This window comes from Camelus dromedarius, chromosome 4, assembly GCF_036321535.1.
Source record: "Camelus dromedarius isolate mCamDro1 chromosome 4, mCamDro1.pat, whole genome shotgun sequence".
Taxonomy (NCBI): domain Eukaryota; kingdom Metazoa; phylum Chordata; class Mammalia; order Artiodactyla; family Camelidae; genus Camelus; species Camelus dromedarius.
Genome location: NC_087439.1, coordinates 10,129,317 through 10,147,586, shown reverse-complemented (window position 1 = coordinate 10,147,586; position 18,270 = coordinate 10,129,317). Strand labels below are relative to the sequence as shown.

At 52.0% G+C, this 18,270-nt stretch overlaps 1 protein-coding gene across 1 annotated transcript in view; it reads left to right on the top strand.

Annotated features, from left to right (window-relative positions):
- Nucleotides 1–18,270, top strand: part of GLI2 (GLI family zinc finger 2) — a 61,074-nt gene that overhangs the window by 34,407 nt on the left and 8,397 nt on the right. Inside the window, exons 4-9 of the mRNA XM_031451252.2 lie at nucleotides 4,096–4,297; nucleotides 5,804–6,017; nucleotides 6,818–6,934; nucleotides 10,055–10,189; nucleotides 14,131–14,280; nucleotides 17,920–18,084. Of these exons, the coding sequence (XP_031307112.2) occupies nucleotides 4,096–4,297; nucleotides 5,804–6,017; nucleotides 6,818–6,934; nucleotides 10,055–10,189; nucleotides 14,131–14,280; nucleotides 17,920–18,084 (983 nt within the window). The remainder of the gene's footprint in view (nucleotides 1–4,095; nucleotides 4,298–5,803; nucleotides 6,018–6,817; nucleotides 6,935–10,054; nucleotides 10,190–14,130; nucleotides 14,281–17,919; nucleotides 18,085–18,270) is intronic.

The window sequence follows — 18,270 nt, the reverse complement described above, 5'->3', positions numbered from 1 at the left end:
TTCGGTATTGTTCCTAATAGCCGTGAGGAGCTTTTGAAAGATTTGAGGTGGGCACATGCAAGGACATGATCTGATTTGGCTGCTGTCAGGAATGTGGATTGGACAGCGTTTCGCTAAGGGCCCTGGGATGCTCGGGCAAGTGGTGGTGGGCTGGGCTGGGAGGGCTTCAGCAGCAGACTCCATTGTGAAGGAGATGAGGAGGGGAGGCGTCAGGCCATCTCCTGGGTTCCCTGCTCTGCTGCTGTTTAGGTGGTGGGCGCCCGCCGAGCCTGGCCCTGCAGGAGATGGGGAGTGTGGGGCCGTGTGGGCTGAACTGGGGCTGCCCTTCGGACATGGGAGGCTAGGTAGGCGGCAGGCCGTCAGGAAGTTCACTCCCCAGAGCCACCTAAACCTGGGGGGTGTGACGCTATTGGTGGTGAGACCGTCTTTCCTGGTCCTGCCTCTCCCCACCTCTCTGAAGGACCCTGGGTGCCCAGAAAAGCCTCACATCAGGGCTCTTTTGGGCCGGGGTTTGAATCCTGCCCTTGGGCAAGTCACTAACCTCCCCAAGCCTAGCTTTCTTTTTTTTAATCATCTTTTTAATTGAAGTATAGTCAGTTTACAATGTTGTATCAATTTCTGGTGTACAGCATAATGTTTCAGTCATACACATACAGACATATATTCCTTTTCATATATTTTTTTGTTATAGGTTACTACAAGATATTGAATATAGTTCCCTGTGCTGTAGAGAAGAGATTTGTTTTTTATATAATTTTTTATATAGTGGTTAGTGTCTGCAAATCTCCAACTCTCAGTTTATCCCTCCACCCACCCCCTTCCCCCGCCTAGTAACTGTAAGTTTATTTTCTATGTCTGTGAGTCTGTTTCTGTTTTGTAAATAAGTTCATTTGTGTCTTTTTTTTTAGATATAAGTGATGTCATATGGTATTTTTCTTTCTCTTTCTGGCTTCACTTAGAATGACCGTCTCCATGTTGCTGCAAAGCCTAGTTTTCTTACCTGCACAGCTGGCTTTGCCTCTCGGAGGACAGTGGTAGCTGTTATTGCAACAGTGAGTCTAAATGTCACTAAGAGGTGGCTGTCGCTGGGTTAGGAGTCACTCCAGAATTCAGAAGCAGGCACTTATCCAGATACCACCCCAAAGGGACACACAGTGTCCCTGACAGGCCAGGAGGTGTCTGTTGTCTCCTGGGGTGCTTGTTCGGATGGCTGGTTGCGTTTGCAGCACAGCCCAGGCGCAGGCTGGGGAGTGGCCCTGTCCCGCCGGGCCCTGTGAGGCAGGTCGCGGTCGGGCTCCCTTGGGTCTCGAGGCGTGTGAGTGGGATCTTTCCTGCCGCAGGAGAAAGGTGGCATTGTCTGAGTGGGTCACCTGCTGGCCTGGATGCCAGCCGTGCTCCCAGGCCCCTCTGTGGAGCAGAGTGAGCCAGTGTCCCCCAAAGCATCTGCAGAGCACCATCTGTATACCCACCATTGCCCTGTTTGCTAAAAAATCTAAAAGCCCCAGTCCTCCGAACCCAATGAAATAAACCGACAGCCAAAAACAAACACTTTAGCTGACACAGAAGTTCAAAGAAAAGAATATTCTGAGTACTCAACTTTTTCCTCTAACTGGGAGCTTTCCTACAAATGCTTGACCCTTCTTGTTGAAAACAGTATGTGGTTAAACAAGAGCTACAATTGTGGGGCACTTCAGACTGCCCAGGTCACCTCAGTGTCTGCCATCCCATTGGATCACGATGTCATCCCCTGGTGCTGGCGGAGGCCCATTTTTATACTCAGGTCGTTAATGAAGATTCTGAGTCTTGCACAGGTTAAGCCGTGCACTGGCTTGTACGTGCACACACAGGGTCCCAGCCCAAGGTGCCTTGTATGCACCCTTATTCCACCTCTCTGCCCCAGGCCCTGGTCTAGCGTAGGTCTTTGTCCTTGTACCCAGACTCCCTCATCCACAAAAGAGATGATTAGGAGGGAAAACCCCAGAATCCCTTCCCCGCCTGAGGATTCTGGGACCTCCTCTGTCCTCCTCCACAGCCTCAGAGAGGTGTTTCTCCTGGTGGCCCAGCAGTAAAAGGGCTTCCCGGATTTGTCAGCCATAGTTGGAGGGTTAATGAGGGCCGGGCGTGGTCGCTCCCGGGCGGGAGGCAGTGTGGCAGAGGCTCAGCTGAGACTTCTTCAGTTGGTGGCTGTGGGTTTTCTAGGGAGCCGGTTGGTACTGGGGATGCTCAGAGATTCACAGGCCATCACCCCTGCCCTCAGTGCTCCTGTAGCTATGGAAGCAAGCCTCTGACCCACTGACCCTGCAGCCAGGACAGCCTGCGTCTCCCTGGAATAGGAGGACCTACGGGGTCTGAGCAGGTCTGAGAGGGCAGAAAGGAAGAACTCAGGCATCGCAAGTCCAGGAATAGCCAGTCACAGGCATGAAGTCAGCTGGGCCTGGCCGTGTGCAGCAGAGGCTGCTACAGCTGTTGACAGGCAGCCCTTCCAGCCCAACTCACCTGGACACCATGGGAGGGAGGATGGGTGAGCAGGGGGCCCAGGAAGAGGTTCTTCCAGGCAGGTATCCAGAGATTCAGGGGCACAGTAAGGCCCCTGCTTGTCCCACACATCACCTGATTTACCCTTCAGCACAGCCCTGGAGGTCGGCACTAGCAGACCCTTTACGATGAGGAAACGGGCTCAGGGAAGGTCTGGACAGGGTGGAAACTTTGGCATGTGAAGAGGTGCCCAGTGATATTATCAGACTGTTTCTAGACCCCTGTTTGTCCAGAGGTCACACAGAGGCCACTGTTTGACCCAGAACCCTGATTGGTGGAGGGGGGCTGTAAGGAGCAACCTGGAGCCCTGGCAGGAGAGCCTGTGGCCGTCGGGTGCAGGGAGCCCGGTCTAGGGCAGGCCCTCCTACCTTCCCATAGTTATGTATATATGATGGGGGAAGGGAGAGCATATCCAAGGCAGTCAGATTGGTTGGGGGGAGGTGCATGCATGTGTGTTGAAGGCAACAATTTCCTTGAGGCTCAAGCAACTCCAGAACTGAAGGACCTCGGTGTTGGAGAGCCATCTGCATATGGCCAGGCTGCCTTTCCCTGCCACTCCCAGCATCCTCCCCACCCCATCGACAGCCTCACCAGGCGGCCCTGGAGAACCAGCCAAAGGCCCAGGCATCATGTCAAGAGTCTCAGGACAGCCATGCAGGCCTCTGCTTGGCGAATGCCCAACCAAGGGTCATTTTAAAGCAATCCTGGTTACATCACAGGCTTCCTTTAACTCCCCTTCCTATGGCAAAGTCACCCGATGGAATGTCCGACAGCAATAAAAAAGGAGGCAGTTACTGCCACACACAACAGCGTGGAGAAATCTCATCCATCCACAAGCTGATACTGTTGTATGAAAGAGGCTGGATAAGAAAGAGCACTTAGAGGGAGGATACAGCTCAGTGGTAGGGCACATGCTTAGCATGCATGAGGTCCTGGGTTCAATCCCCAGTACCTCCAATTAAAAAAAAAAATTAAATAAGCCTAATTATCTACACACACTCCCCAAGAAAAGAAAGCATTTATAATTCCATTTACATAATAAGCAAATACTCAAAACAGGCAACTGTTTTGAGTGTCGGAAGCCAGGATAGTAGCTGCCGTAGTGGGCCCAAAGGGGCAGAGGGGCTGCTGGGCGCTATCTGTGCCTGCTTCTTAGCCTGGTGCTGGCTTTGCACTTTGTGAGAGGCCACCAAGCCATTGGCTTACAGCCTGTAGCTTGGCTGCCTTAAGCGTTGCTGGATCCAGTCCTGGGCTCTGCATACCTAAGAGGAAAGGCGCTAATACACGTTCAGTGCTCTTGCTCCGCCACTGAAGCACCTGACCTGTGCTTTGCAAATCCGCACCACACCAGGTATGGGTCAGTCCCATTGTACAGATGAGCAAACTAAGGCCAAGAGAGGCTAAGAGCCCCCAGCTGGAAAATGACAGCAGAGCTACAGTTCCCATCAGACCGTACTCCCAGGCTTTTCCTGTCCCCACCCCACCAAGTCTCCCCCTCCCAGCCTGTCCCCATCTCCGAACAGGGTAACGCTGACCTGTTTTGGCTTGGCTCTCCCGCAGTGTCACGTTTCTCCAGCCCCCGGGTGACACCCCGCCTGAGCCGCAAGCGGGCGCTGTCCATCTCCCCGCTCTCGGATGCCAGCCTCGACCTGCAGCGCATGATCCGAACCTCGCCCAACTCGCTGGTGGCCTACATCAACAACTCGCGCAGCAGCTCGGCCGCCAGCGGCTCCTACGGGCACCTGTCGGCCGGTGCCCTCAGGTGAGCCAGGCCTGCAAGTTGGGGGCAGGGGGTACCGAGAATAGACGCTGGGCTGGGGCCCAGCGGGGAAGGTCTGCGCTGGCAACCAGGGGAGAAACAGGACTTGTTGTACTTGTAAACATCAGCCTACTTGCGATCATTTCCTGAATTCAAACTCAGTAGTGATGACATTGGAATGCGCCAGCACTGGAGTATGTCTTCATGTGCCCGTTACTCATTCATCCACCAAATGATTTCTGATGTGATAAGTCACCCTTACCAGGCCTGTCCTGAAAGACTCCATCCTGAAATCAAAGGCCACTTTCCTCATATTTCAGCAGCTGGTCACTGACCAGCACTGGGGCCACTGGAGGGGTGACACTGACTTGGGCCTGCATGTCTCTGGGCTGGCAGAGGCCTCCCACCGTGGTCACTGCACAGCACGCCCAAAGCTCATCATCACCGTCCACCTTGTCCCCTCCGTGCAGCCCTTGATTGTGCAAAGGACGCAGAGCCCAACCAACTTGACCGGAACTCCGCCTTCCCTTGGCCCTCCTGAGATAGGCCGGGAGGGGTTAGGATTATGGGACCACTCAGCTCTAGGGCCCGGAGACAAGAAGTTATCTTTCATCTCTGTTATCTTTTGCTACATAACAAGTGACTCCAGAACTTGCAGTTTAAAACGGCAGTCAGCGCGTTCTATCTCCCGCCATCTCTGAGGGCTGGGAACGTGAGACTGGCTTAGTGGCGGGTCTCTCAGAGGCTGCCGTCGAGATGTCGGCCAGGGCTGTGGTCACCTGAAGACGTGGCTGGACCTGGGCATCTATTTCCAGAACGGCTCACCCGCAGGGCCGTGGGCACAAGCTTTAGTTTCTCTTCACGGGAGCCTCTCTACACAGCTTCTTGAGCATCGTCACAGCTTGGCAGCCGCTGTTCCCACCCCGCCCCTAGAGGGAGTGAGCGGAGAGAGAGCAAGGAGGAAGCCAAGGAGGACGTCTTCAGAGAGCACCTTTTTGCCTCAGATCCCTCAGATCTGGAAAGAGTGGCTCATCTACGGGTGGCTTGATTGAACTCAGAAGTGCAGGAGGAGTTAAAGAAGAGAGAGGAGAGTGTGAGCTGGGGGGCTCGGGGCACAGTTCCTAAATGGGGTGGGGGGGCATTAAAACGGGCTTCAGAGGGGGAGCAGTGATGCCAGGGTGTACTCAGGCATCAGAACAAGGAAAGGCCAGGATATGGGACTGAGATGGAGTCTGGCATGTCCTGGGGACCAACCTACCAGGGGCAAAGGCTGTATCCTGAGGTAGGGCCTGGGGACTCAGCCCAGAAGGTGATGCCTGAATTTGCAGGCAGTGGGGAGCCACAGCTGGTGCTTGAGTGAGGTAAAGCCATGATGATGGGAATCAGCAATATGCCCATCCTTATCCCCGGGCAGGGCCCTGTCTGCCCAAGAAGCGTTAGCCTAACAGAGCCCTGCCCTCACCCCTACCCGCACCTCCACTCCATTATCTTGTCTGCTATTCTTTGCAGCCCAGCCTTCACCTTCCCCCACCCCATCAACCCCGTGGCCTACCAGCAGATCCTGAGCCAGCAGAGGGGCCTGGGCTCCGCTTTTGGACACACACCACCCCTGATCCAGCCCTCACCCACCTTCCTGGCCCAGCAGCCCATGGCCCTCGCCTCCATCAATGCCACGCCCACCCAGCTCAGTAGCAACAGCAACTGTCTGAGCGATGCCAACCAGGTAGGTGGGTGCAGGGAGCAGTGGGTGGGCCACCAGATACGCATCTGGGCCCAGTGAAGGCCGATCATTGCCATCTCATGCCAGAAACTTGTGGCAGGAATCTGGGCACGAATCTAGCTGGTTGGGGTGCCTCTGGGCAGAGGCCATGTAAAGGGCTTTGGGCTGGATGCCAGGTCAGGAGACCTGGGCTGGGTCCTAACACCACCCTCACTGTGGGCAAGTGCCCATTGTCACCTTTCCAATAAACGTAATGAGTAGATGGAGAAACCCCAAAATTCACAGCCCTCTTCCAGAATGTCACCCTCGCCATCCCAGGGCTCCAAGCAGACACCTAGCACCTCCCCCTCGACTGTGGCCATTGGCTTTTGTCACACCACCTGACGCCACAGCTCTAACCCTCTTGTCCTGAGGAACCAGGCCTGTTCTCCTGCTCTCTGAGCTGGCCCGGCCCTGTTGTCCTCAGACCCAGAGCCACCCCTGCCCCGGAGAGCTGAGAAGTTGAGGCCACCGAGTCAGGAGTGATGGTCCCCAGTATTTCTCCAAGAGAGGATCTCTGTTCCATTTCCATGGAGGTGGGGGCTGCACGGTGGGGAAGAGGTGCTGATAAGCCCAGCCCTGGGCTCTCTCCTGGCCATGCCCCTGGACCAAGCTGGAAGGACTCAGTTTCCTAAACTGCGAACACCAGTGCTGGCCCAGACGGTCTCTGTGGGGAGGGTCCCAGGGGTCAAGCCCAAACAGAATTTGGGGTATCTTCACCTGCCCTCTTGTGATGGGCTCTCCTGTGCTCCCCTCTCCCACAGCAGAGCAGTGAGTCAGCTGTGAGCAGCACTGTCAACCCCATCGTCATTCACAAGCGCAGCAAGGTCAAGACGGAGGCTGAGGGCTTGCAGCCAGCCTCCCCATTGACCCTGACACAGGTAACCTGCTGGCCATCCTCGCGGTCCTCAGCCTGGAGTCAGCTGACTTGAGGCTGTGACTCAAGGAGTGACCGATGGCTCCCTGCATGAATGAGTGACTGAGGGAACCAAAGAGAGCAGTGTGGACACACAGTGAGCTCTGAGGACCCCCCTTATACCAGACGTTCATCAAACACCTGCTGAATAAAATAATACAGGAAAGAAAGAATGTGTGGGTTGCAACCATCTCTCCCTCCTGAACCTCACCCTCACGCAGCCCAAACCACAGGCAAACTGAGTTGCTCGCATCCCCTGAATGGCTCAGGCTCCTGTCAAGTGCTCACTCTCCCTGGAGCTCCATGCCCCACCCCAGTGTCTGGGTCACTCCATCAGTCTCCAGGACTGCACAGTAAGCTTTGGAAAGGTGGCACTTTAGGAGAAGTACCTAATTTGGCCCTACGTCCCCAGGGTTTCTACAGGGCCTGGTGCTTGGTAGCTGTGAGATAGTATTTGCTAATGACTCGGGGCACATTTGAGGGAGGCAGTGTCTCAGTGCTTGGGAGGGAAGGGGGTACAATTCCTGGCTGGAAGCTGAGGATCAGAACAGCCCATGGCTCAGAACAAGTCTGTTGCGGGGCTGAGACCCTTTTGCATTCTCTCTGGAGATCCTGCCACTTATTCCAACACTCCAAGCCAGCAGGCACACATAGTCCCAATTCTTAAAGCAGAGGCCTGTCGTGGGAAGGGGGCAGTGTGTGTTGACCTCCGGGGCAGGCCTCTCACGGTGGCCTGATCTCCATCTGTGACTACAGAATCACCAGCTATGACACCAAGGGTCCTTGGGGCCTCTTGTCCCCATCTCCTCGTCTGCTGGACCATCCTTTATCAAACCTGTAAACCGTTGGGTATGCTCTGGGCACTTAATTTTCATGAAATACTGGGTTCTGTTATTGTCAGGCAAACACAGGGGTTAGTGACAAATTCTTCTTCCCCTACTGACACCCAAACATCTCTGCATGATGCATGATTGCCACGCGGCCGGCCATCATCGGGGGCCATTGGAATTGATGAGGCCAGCGCACATCCAGGGGAGATAAGCCTGCTGGAGCAGCGAGGACAGGGCTAGGGGGCGCTGAGCACCTGGGAGCCCCCTGCCCCGCCCCCTCAACTCAGTGGGCAGGTAGAGGCTGCTGCACAGAGTCCTCCTTCCTGCCCGGCTTGGCTCCCCGTCAGTGGAAAGTCATTTATCAAGAGGAGGTTGTCACTGTGTCACTCTGTCCTGATTCAGTGATTTGACTCCCTTGCTCCCTGACTCCTCTGCAAAGTGGAAGGGCTTGCTTCCTCTTGGCAGGAAATGCCACATAATGAATCCGCTCTCTGCTTAAGCCCTCAGACTTGGGGGTGAGGATGCTACTCCCCTGGATCCGGAGGCCCAGGCACACCCACTGCGCCTGCGCTGTCCTCCGCCCGCAGCTTCTTCAAGTCTTCTCCGAAATAAGCAGGGCGTGCAGTTTGTGGAATCTGTTTCTGGTTTTCCTGCAAGTGCAGAGAGGCCATTAGGAGGCCCCTGCCCCACAACCCTCCCGTTGCTAAAGATCTGGGGCAGAGGTGTTCCTGCCCCTCCTTTTCATGTGTACCAGTGCTGCCCGAGGAACTTACTGCACAGCGTGTCATTGTTTGCCTGTCCAGAACTCGCACGTTCATTGAAGGGTACTCTGAGAAACAACCAGAACCCGGCCCCTGGAGGAGCCCTTTGCAGCTCCAGTGGAAAGCCAGCCAGGGGTGTGAATCTGTGCTGGCCGCGGGGAGTCATGAGGCCGGTTTCTGTGCTCCTAGAAACGGACTCAGCCCTGGGAGGCGGGAGGCTGATGTGGGAGCTGCGGCCCCTGTTCCTTCGAGTCTCAGGAGTCTGCGGGGCGGGGGCTCCTAACACCGGGGAGGGGTGAACCCCTTAGCCTGAGCTATACATGCTTTCCCCAGAGACGCTTTTGAAAGAAAGAACATTCCTGCCATTTTGGAAATAGTTTGAAAGTAAAGCAAGTCACTCTAACATCTGCCTCTTTGGCTGACTTTGCTCCAAGCCTGCCCAGGGGGACACTGGGGGGTCCTGGATGTGTTCTGGAGGCCCTTGCTGGGCCTTCCTCCCAGCCTCCTTGCCTGTCCCTCTCCCCCTTGCCCCACTCGTGGTACCACCCAGCCTGTCCCATGCTTGGAGGCTGCCCTGGCCAGCTGTGTGTTAGCATCTGCTGGGGTGGGGCAGTCCTGTGGAGTTTACTCTCAGACCGTTGCTGGTTTGATAGTAAAAACCCTTGTCCTCTTTGAAAAGAATTTTGGGGGCCTGTGATCAGTGGAAGGCCCATCTCAGGGGCCTTTCCTAAGAAAGGCACCAATTGGCCCCATCGTGGCTGGGAGACGTGAGTCCAGATCTAGGTGGCCACAAACTCCCTGAGTTCTGGAGGGAGCCAGTCAGCCTCTCCTGGAATGTCAGTTTGCCCAGCTGTGATACAGTAATACAAACGCCCACATTTTAGGGCTGTTGCAGGGAAAACTGATGCTGGGAGAGTATGCCAAGTGCCTTCACTCCACAGAGTGATTTGCAGCCCTAGGCACTGTCCCAGGTGTGCGTGTGCCCCTGGGAGGAGGGGACAATGCAGGGATAAGGTCAGGCTGACGCTGTTTTCTCTTGCCTCCAAGCAGGAGTAGACCCCATCCACACTATAAATAAAAATATCCCCACCCTTGAGCCTGGGGGGCCCACCCCGGCTCTCCCCAGCAGAAACCAACCCAGATAAGCGAAAGTCACCGGGCTCCTTTCTCCTGTTCTCCTTGCCATGTCTGTTGACCCAGGATGCTACAGGACACCTGGGTGATGACAAGCCAGTGTTAGAGAGGAGGGAGGGGCGCCAGGATGGCCGTGTGACCAGAAGAGCACTGGGTAGGAACCGGCTGAGGAGAGAACTCATGAGGGCGTATGTGTGTGTGTGCTTGTGTGTGCACGCGTGCACAAGTATGTGTGCATGTGCGTGTCCACACGTAGACCAGTCCATGGTCCTTGGCATAGACTTCATGGGGCTGATAGTGACCTTTCCTCGGGCCAGGTGGCTAGACATGGCTCACATGGATGTGCTCTGCCCTCTCCAGGAGCAGCTGGCTGACCTTAAGGAAGACCTGGACAGAGACGACTGTAAGCAGGAGGCCGAGGTGGTCATCTACGAGACCAATTGCCACTGGGAAGACTGCACTAAGGAGTATGACACCCAGGAGCAGCTGGTGCATGTAAGCCTCGGAGAAGCAGGGCCTGCCCGCTGGGGGCGGAGCCCCAGCCGTACGGAGTCTTGAGCCTTCCAGGCTCTCTGCTAGATAGAAGGGGCTGGAGAAAGAGGCTCCAGGAGATGGCTGGGCCATGTCCTGTGCAAGTAGGAGGCATGATTATTTATCTATGCCCTATTTGTTTCTAAAAGGGGGCTTAGAAATACATTTGTAGTATAAGAGATTAAAAATAATAGGTAAATTAGAAAATTAGAAGAAAAGGAAAAATAAAATAAAGCCAAGAGTGAAGTTAGTATTTAAAACCAAGTACTATGAGCTATGGTTCACATATAAACCTTTTTTCCACCTGAGCTTCCTAGCATCCAATGCAAAGAGGGAAATAAGGTTACATAAGTCAGCCAGCATCCACAAGATATTAACAAACCTGAGCCTGAAACCTGAAGGAGGTTTCTCCCCTGGAGGAAGGAGTTGGCAATTTGCTCTTGGAGACCATTCACACATACCCAGTGTACACAGATGAAGTTGGGTGTTTACACTTAAGTCAAGGAGAGGGCTGCTTTAAAATGCCTGGGTACTGACAGGTCAAGAGACCAGAGAAGGTCATGGGAGCTGGGTGTGCCCTTCAGGGTGTGCCCCTAAACCTTCTACACCAGCAGCCACTATAGCAGCAGTCAGGGGTCACTTGTGCAGTGGGAAAAGCAGGAACAGGGGCTCAAGGTAGGAGGCACCTGGCTTCAAACCTGGCTCCACCACAGCTAGCCAAGTGGCTCTTAACAAATGACTTAACCCCTGTGAGCCTCCGTTTTTTTCTCCTGTAAAGGGAAGTGAAGCCCACCCCGTATAGGGGGGTGAAGGTTGAACGTAATACCAGCATAAGCACTGAGCAGAGAGCAACACTCCATACACAGTAGCTCCTCCTGCCTCCTCCTCCCTGTCCCCCAAGCCAGCCTTGAGGATTGCTTTCTCTATCCGGAAAAGAACTTCAATTCAAGAACAAGCCCCCCGCCCCAACCCCAACACACATTCCTTGGCGAGTGAGTGTCTATAAAGATGAACCTACGCTAAGCTAGCAGGTCAGTTGCTTGGTACAGTAGGGACACACACGCATGTGTGCGCACGCTGTTCACATCCAGAAGTCATCCCAAAGGGGTCTCCTTCTCCCCAGCTCTGTGAAATCAACATTTAAGACACCACCCACTCCCCCTGCTTCCAGTCATGCCGTTTGCTCTCAAATACCATAGGTTTCTTTTGCATTGGGGTTTTCCTCCCTAAATTCTCACCCGGTAGACTAGGAACCCGCAAACCCATAACCACTGACATAGGACCTGTAAAGCAGGGTCTTATCTAATCCCTCTGGGACTCGAACATAATTTTTCCAGCCTGTACCACCTCTTTGGGTAAACAAGTCTGAGATGGAGTAGGGACCGCTGGAGCTGAGTTGTAAAATAAATCAGATTAGATTAAAAGAGAAGAAAGAGAACAGCATCCTGGCCAGGAGAGGGGTGGAGGGGAGGACGGAAAAGATGTGTTTGGCAGGGAGTGGGTTGGCCCCAAAGCACAGGGAGGGAATTCCTCAGATAAAGGCAGAGAGCTCCGGACGTGGTAAGAAGGGCTCCAGCTGAGCCCAGGGCTGTCCCTGTGGCTGTAGGTGACCACCTCCACCTGGCCCTGGAAGGAGCAGGCTCCTGTGAGAGGGAAGCCAGGCTGCTCTGCCCAGTCTCTCTGCTCCCTGGGAAGATGGATGGCGCAGCCGCACACGCGAGCGGGAGCCCCCAGTCAATTATTAACAATTTGTTGCTAAGTAAACCAATAAGAAAAAATGAAGGGCATTGTCAGGAAGCATTTTTATCATTTGAAAAGCTTTCAAAATGGAAAGTGAGGCTAATATGATAAGATTTCCCTGGAAGTTCAAAGTGCTGTAGATTTTGCTTGCTCTGCTGTCGGCATTTGTATGCACGGCAGTGTGGCCTGTTACCCAGAGCCTGAGGGCCCAGCGGTTTTCTGTCTTGCAGGGTGAGGGGCTGCTAGTGCCTAGATGCTCAGCTCTGGGACAGCCTTGTAGGCTGCAAAGATCTACAGCAGCGCTGTCCAGGAGAAAGGCATCGCGAGCCACAGATGCCAGCCATGCATGTACTGTTACGTTAGTTAGAAGAACATTTAAAAAGAGTAAAAGGAAACAGGTGAAATTAATGTAATGTTAATCGTATTTTGTTTAACCCAACATATCTAAAATATCTTTTTTTTTTTTTTTTGGATGGATTTCTTTATGTTTTGGTTTTTGGTTTTGAGGGGTAATTAGATGTATTTATTTACTTATTTTAATGGAGGTCCTGGGGATTGAAGCCAGGACCTTGTGTATGCTAAGCACACTCTACCACAGAGCTATACCCTCCCTGGCTAAAATATCATTTCTACATGCCATCAGTGTAAAAGAAAATTACTGAGATTTTTTTCATCCTTTTTTTTTTTCATTCTCAGTCTTTGAAACAGGTGTGTGGTTTACACTCGCAGCCCATCCTGGTTGGGACCAGCCACGTTTCAGGGGCTCAGCAGCCACAAGTGGAGAAAGGCCACTATATGGGACAGTGCGGGTCCAGAGGTTGTGGGAGGAAGTGAAAGCTAGGGGAGGGAGCTCAGGACTGAGAGGAGAAAGAGGATGGGGCTGGAGCAGGGCAGAGAACAGTGCCTCAGAGACCTGACTGCCACCCTCCCAGCTCCTGTGGACCCGAGCTCCAGGCAGGACATGGATGAGCTCTTGGTGGGGCCCGAAGAGGCTCCCTGCTGACCTTTAGAGAGAAGCCCCAGTGGGAGGGGACCAGTATACTTCACTCAGCTGAGTGACTGACTCACGCTACCTGTTCCTACTGCCCAGTCAAATAAGCAACTCAAAAGATTAAGACGTAAAATTCCTGGGGGCCCTACACGCATCTCAACACAACCCAAGCTCAGAAGCAGTAATACCTCTGCTCCAGGGAGGGCTGCATCCTTCGGTTAAATAATCAAAGCAAGCAACTGAAAACCGAACGTTCTACTCAAGTCAGTGTGCTCTGTTACCTGGGATAGAAAACATGGGTGGCCCATGGCTCCCCATCACAGGGGAGACTGCCCCAGGGGGCACACAGGTGATGGGCCCAGGGCAGAGGCCAGAAGACCTGGGTGTGGAGACAGAAAAAGAGAAAAGTTAGCCCCGTGTTCCTGGCCCAGGGCAGCGCTGACTGCAGTGGGTCGGAGGACCAGTCGTCCAGGGCAGGCTTACTGCCAGTGCACTTCCCAGCTGTGCCCAAAATGTCCCCGCCTGCACGGAGGAGCAGAGCTCCCACTGCCAGAGCAGGATCAGTCCAATGTCTCTGGCTGTCCCACCTTGCTCTCCTGGGCCATTTTGTCCCGGGCCCAGCATCCCACAGTGCCCAGTGTCAGGGTCAGACTCCAGTTCCATCCTGGGCAGGCCACTTGAGCAATCTGGGCTTTTGTGAAAAGGGGACCCATCTCATGGGACACTGTCAGAAACAGAGACAAGGATGCCTTCACATTTCTGTTATAATGAAAATGGTGTTTAAACATTTCTGGAGCAGTGGAGGGGCAAGCTTGGGAGAGGCTTCTCATACACCCACCGTGTGCATGTGTGCCTCATTGCAGTTAATGAGTGCCTACTGTTTGCAGCCTGGAAGCATCAGCATAATCACCGATGTCCCACAGACCAGAGCCTGGAGCCCAGAAGGAGATGAGTGGGTTGGCTCTGACCATCACAGATGGTCACATTGGTGGCTAACTGGAAAATGCAGGGGAGACAAGTAGCACACAGTAGATCTGCATGTCGGGATAGCTCGTGAGGAGGCCTGGGCTGGCACATGGATGCTGGTCTGTGCGGTGGTGTCTGCACACACCAGGTCGGGTCTGGAGGGGTGGTTGGCCGGGCTCACCCCTCTCCGTGGGCCTCTTCCCGGCAGCACATCAACAATGAACACATCCATGGGGAGAAGAAGGAATTCGTGTGCCGCTGGCAGGCCTGCACACGGGAGCAGAAGCCCTTCAAGGCGCAGTACATGCTGGTGGTGCACATGCGCCGGCACACGGGCGAGAAGCCCCACAAGTGCACGGTGAGTGGTCCTGGGGCCCCGCCCCTCCTCACGGCCGCATCTGTATTGCCAGCCCGTCAGCCAGGTGATGTGCGTCACGTTGGATGCGGCTGACCACGGGCAAACCTGGTGGAACAGCCGTCAGGGCAGGTCTTGCCGATGGGTCATCCTGTCTGCTCTGTCTCGGGTCCTGGACCCCAGACCGTCCACGTAGTCTCCCTCAAGTGTGTTCATCTTGATAACTGTGCTGTTCTGGGATCTCTGTGGTTGTATCTGCATGACCAGGAGCCCCAAAGCATAGTTGTACCTTGACTCAGCTGGGTGACCCTGGGCAGAGGGCCTGGCTTGGTAGCACCCTGCAGTCTGTCCCCTGCACAGACAGGAATTTCACTGGTGACCCATCGATTGAGCAATGATGGGTTAAAACTCACTTTGGTTGAGTTTCTTAAGAAAAAGTTAACTCAAAGATAAGACCTTTTAGACAATCTCCCTTAGGAGTCAACAGGCTTTTTGACTTTATTTGGTGAGACCTCTTTAAAATTATTCATTCTTTCATTCTTTCTTTCTTTTATTTATTTATTTATTTATTTTTATTTATTGTGAAGCTTTTTTTAAACACACAGAAACCGCTCCCTCTTTCAAAGGAGAGATGATCCTGTGATGCACTTATGTGGCTGTGACAGAGGCCTCTGGGCACTTCTTTTTGTGAATGACCAGTATTTCACTGATTCTGAGACAAACATTTTGTTCTCACTTTATGTCTCCGAAATCAGTCAGTCTTCAATTTAATCAGTGGTGTCCAGGACTCAATAAACATACCCCCTTTTTTGGCAAGGCTTTTTTTGTTTTTTGTTTTTTTTTAACTGAGATAAAATTCACATACCATAAAGTTCACCCTTTTCCAAAAAGGGTGACTTTGAGTGTATTCACAAAGCTGTGCAACCTTCACCCCTAGCTAATTTCAGAATACTTTCATCCCGCCAAAAAGAAACCCTGTCCCCAAAAGCAATCACTCCCCTTTCTCTCCTTCCCTGCATCCCCTGACCACCACTACCCTGCTTTTTGTCTCTAGGAATTTGCCTGTTCTTGACAGTTCATAAAAATGGAATCATACCATGTTGTAGCCTTTGTGTCTGGCTCCCTTCACTTAGCATGTTTTCAAGGTTCATCCATGTTGTAGCGCGGATAAGGACTTCGTTTCTTTGTATGGCTCAATAATTTTCCACTTTGGACAGATCACATTTTTTTAATCTATTCATCAGTTGGTGGCTATTGGCATTTTTTTACTTTTTGACTACTATGAATAATGTGGCTATGAACATTCATGAACCAGTTTCGTATGGATATATGTTTTCAGTTCTTCTACGTATATACCTAGGAGTGGAATTGGTCGGCATATAGTAACTCTATTTTCGACTTTTTAAGGACCTGCTAGACTGTTTTCCAAGAAGGCTACATCATTTTACGTGCCCACCAGCTATGTGTGTGGGTTCTGATTTCTCCACATCCTCACCACCACACCTTGTTACCTGTCTTTTGATTATTACCTTGCCATCCTAGTGTGTGTGGGTCTGCATCTCATTGTGGTTTTGATGAGCACTTCCCTAGTGACTGATGACGTCAAGCATCTTTTCACTTGCTCATTGGCCATTTGTGTATCTTCTTTGGAGAAATGTCTACTCAAATATTTTGCCCATTTTTAAATTGAGTTATTTGTCTTTCTGTTGTTGAATTGTAGCAGTTTTAATAGACCCTGATTGGATATGGTTTACACATGTTTTCTCCCATTCTGTAGGTTTTCTTTTCATTTTCTTCATAGTTTCCTTTGTAGCATAAACGTTTTTTAATTTTTCACAATGTCTCGTTTTTTAATTGCTTGTGCTTTCAGTGTCATATCTAAGAAAAAGCTGCCTAATCTAAGGTCACAAAGATTTACCCCTTTGTTTCCTTCTGTGAGCTTTACAGTTGATAGATACATCATTTTATTTCTATAAGTATATAAATATATATATATTTTTTTTAATAAGATAGCATCTTCCGTTTAGGTCTTTAGTCCATTTTAAGTTAGTTTTTGTGTATGGTGTACAGTAAGGGTCCAATTTCATTCTTTCACATGTGGTTATGCAGTTGTCCCCATCCCATTTGTTGAAGAGACTATTTTTCCCCATTGAATGGACTTGGACCCTTATTGAAAACCAACTGAGTTTATTTCTGAACTCTCTTCCATTAGCCATATGAATTTTGGTGTGTTTCAGAGGCCACCTGTTGATTCCTATATTTCTGGACTCTCAGTTCTCTTCCCTTGATCACTATGTGTGCCCTTACATCAGTACCACACATGGTCTTGATGACTGTAGTTTTGTAGTGAGTTTTGAAATTGGGGACTGTCAGTGCTCCAAATTTGTCCCCCTTTTGTAAGATTGTTTTGGCTTTTCTGGGTCCTTTGCAGCAAGTTATTTTCTTAACATCCTGAGTGCTAGCCAACTAGAGCCCTCTGATATGAGCTGTAAGTTCAAGAAACAGATAAAAGGCATTGGAGCTAAGTGTGCTCGGTCAGATTTGTCAGGAATAAGGGGAGGATGTGAAGAATGAGATGGTTCCTGCTGGGGTTGACATGCCATCCTGGGGCCAGTTTTCACAGCTACACTGGATGCAATTGCAGTATCTTTGGAATAGGCGCCTCCTGCAATGGTCCTCCCTCCCTCCCTCCCTGCCACTCGCTCTAGCTCCCTCTTTTCTTCCTTTCCTAAAATGTTTCTTGAGTGCCCCCCAGTTTTCTTTTCATCAGGCACTAAGTACTGGGAGCACAAATGAATAAAGCCTAGAAGGTCCACACTCTCACGGAACTTGTATCCTAGTGGAAGGGCCGGACAACAAAATGGTTAAGATAATTCTAAATTGTGTTAGGGAGTGTAAAGGGAAAAGGGCAGTATTATAATGAAGAATATCAGAGAATTGCTTTCAAAGGAGATGGCCTAAAAGGAGGGGGCCAGGCCAGGGCCAGAGTGAGTGGGTGCAGGGGAAGGGTTCCAGCCAGGGGAGACAGTGTGTGAAAGGCCCCTCACTGGGAAGAACTTAGTGGGGTCAAGGACCAGAAAGGAGAGCATCGTGGCCGGAGAGAGGGTGAGGTGACCAGCTCACTCAGGGAATCAGAGAACTCTGGATTTTATTCTCAGCACATATTAATGCAAAGAAAAGTTCTAATGAGGGAAGGACATTGGGGAACAGACTAAAATAATATTGACAAAGAGTTTTTAATCCTACGAGAAGAATCTCACAATGTGCTGTTGACTTTACCAAGCAGAATAAGACACTCAATACTAACGTTCCCAATTTGGGTTTTAAAAAATGGGCAGGCTTGAACTGCCAAGTTCCCAGAATGAGACTTGCCTGAATGTCATCAGAGGCTGTCCTTGGGCAGTTGAAGGTTTTCATTTTCCTCTTTGCATTCTTCAGACCCTTCCAAGTTTTCTAAAGTTGGCCATAAGTCATTTTTGTAATCAGGAAGGAAGACAAATGTTATCATTAAGATACACGCTCCCGGGTGCACCTGCAGGGTGGAGCAGACAAGGTCGGGAGGAGGCAGCGGGTCAGCCCAAATTCAAGGTCTTTGTGTTGGATCCTGGGGGGCCCTTACTGACAGAACCCTCCTCTTCCCAGTTTGAGGGCTGCTCGAAGGCCTACTCTCGCCTGGAGAACTTGAAGACACACCTTCGGTCCCACACCGGGGAGAAGCCGTATGTGTGCGAGCACGAGGGGTGCAACAAAGCCTTCTCCAACGCCTCGGACCGCGCCAAGCACCAGAACCGCACCCACTCCAATGAGGTACCCGGCCGGGGTGGGCGTGGGTGTGTGTGTGGGCCCCGCAGACACATGCATAAGTGCATCACTCTCAATCCTCAGCTTCTAGACATCTGTAGGCCATTCGGTAGCCAGGTGCCAGGCATCCCCACCTGCCCCCCTCACTGACCTGCTGTCCAGCTCAGCTCGCAGCGGCAGCCCCATCCCCAC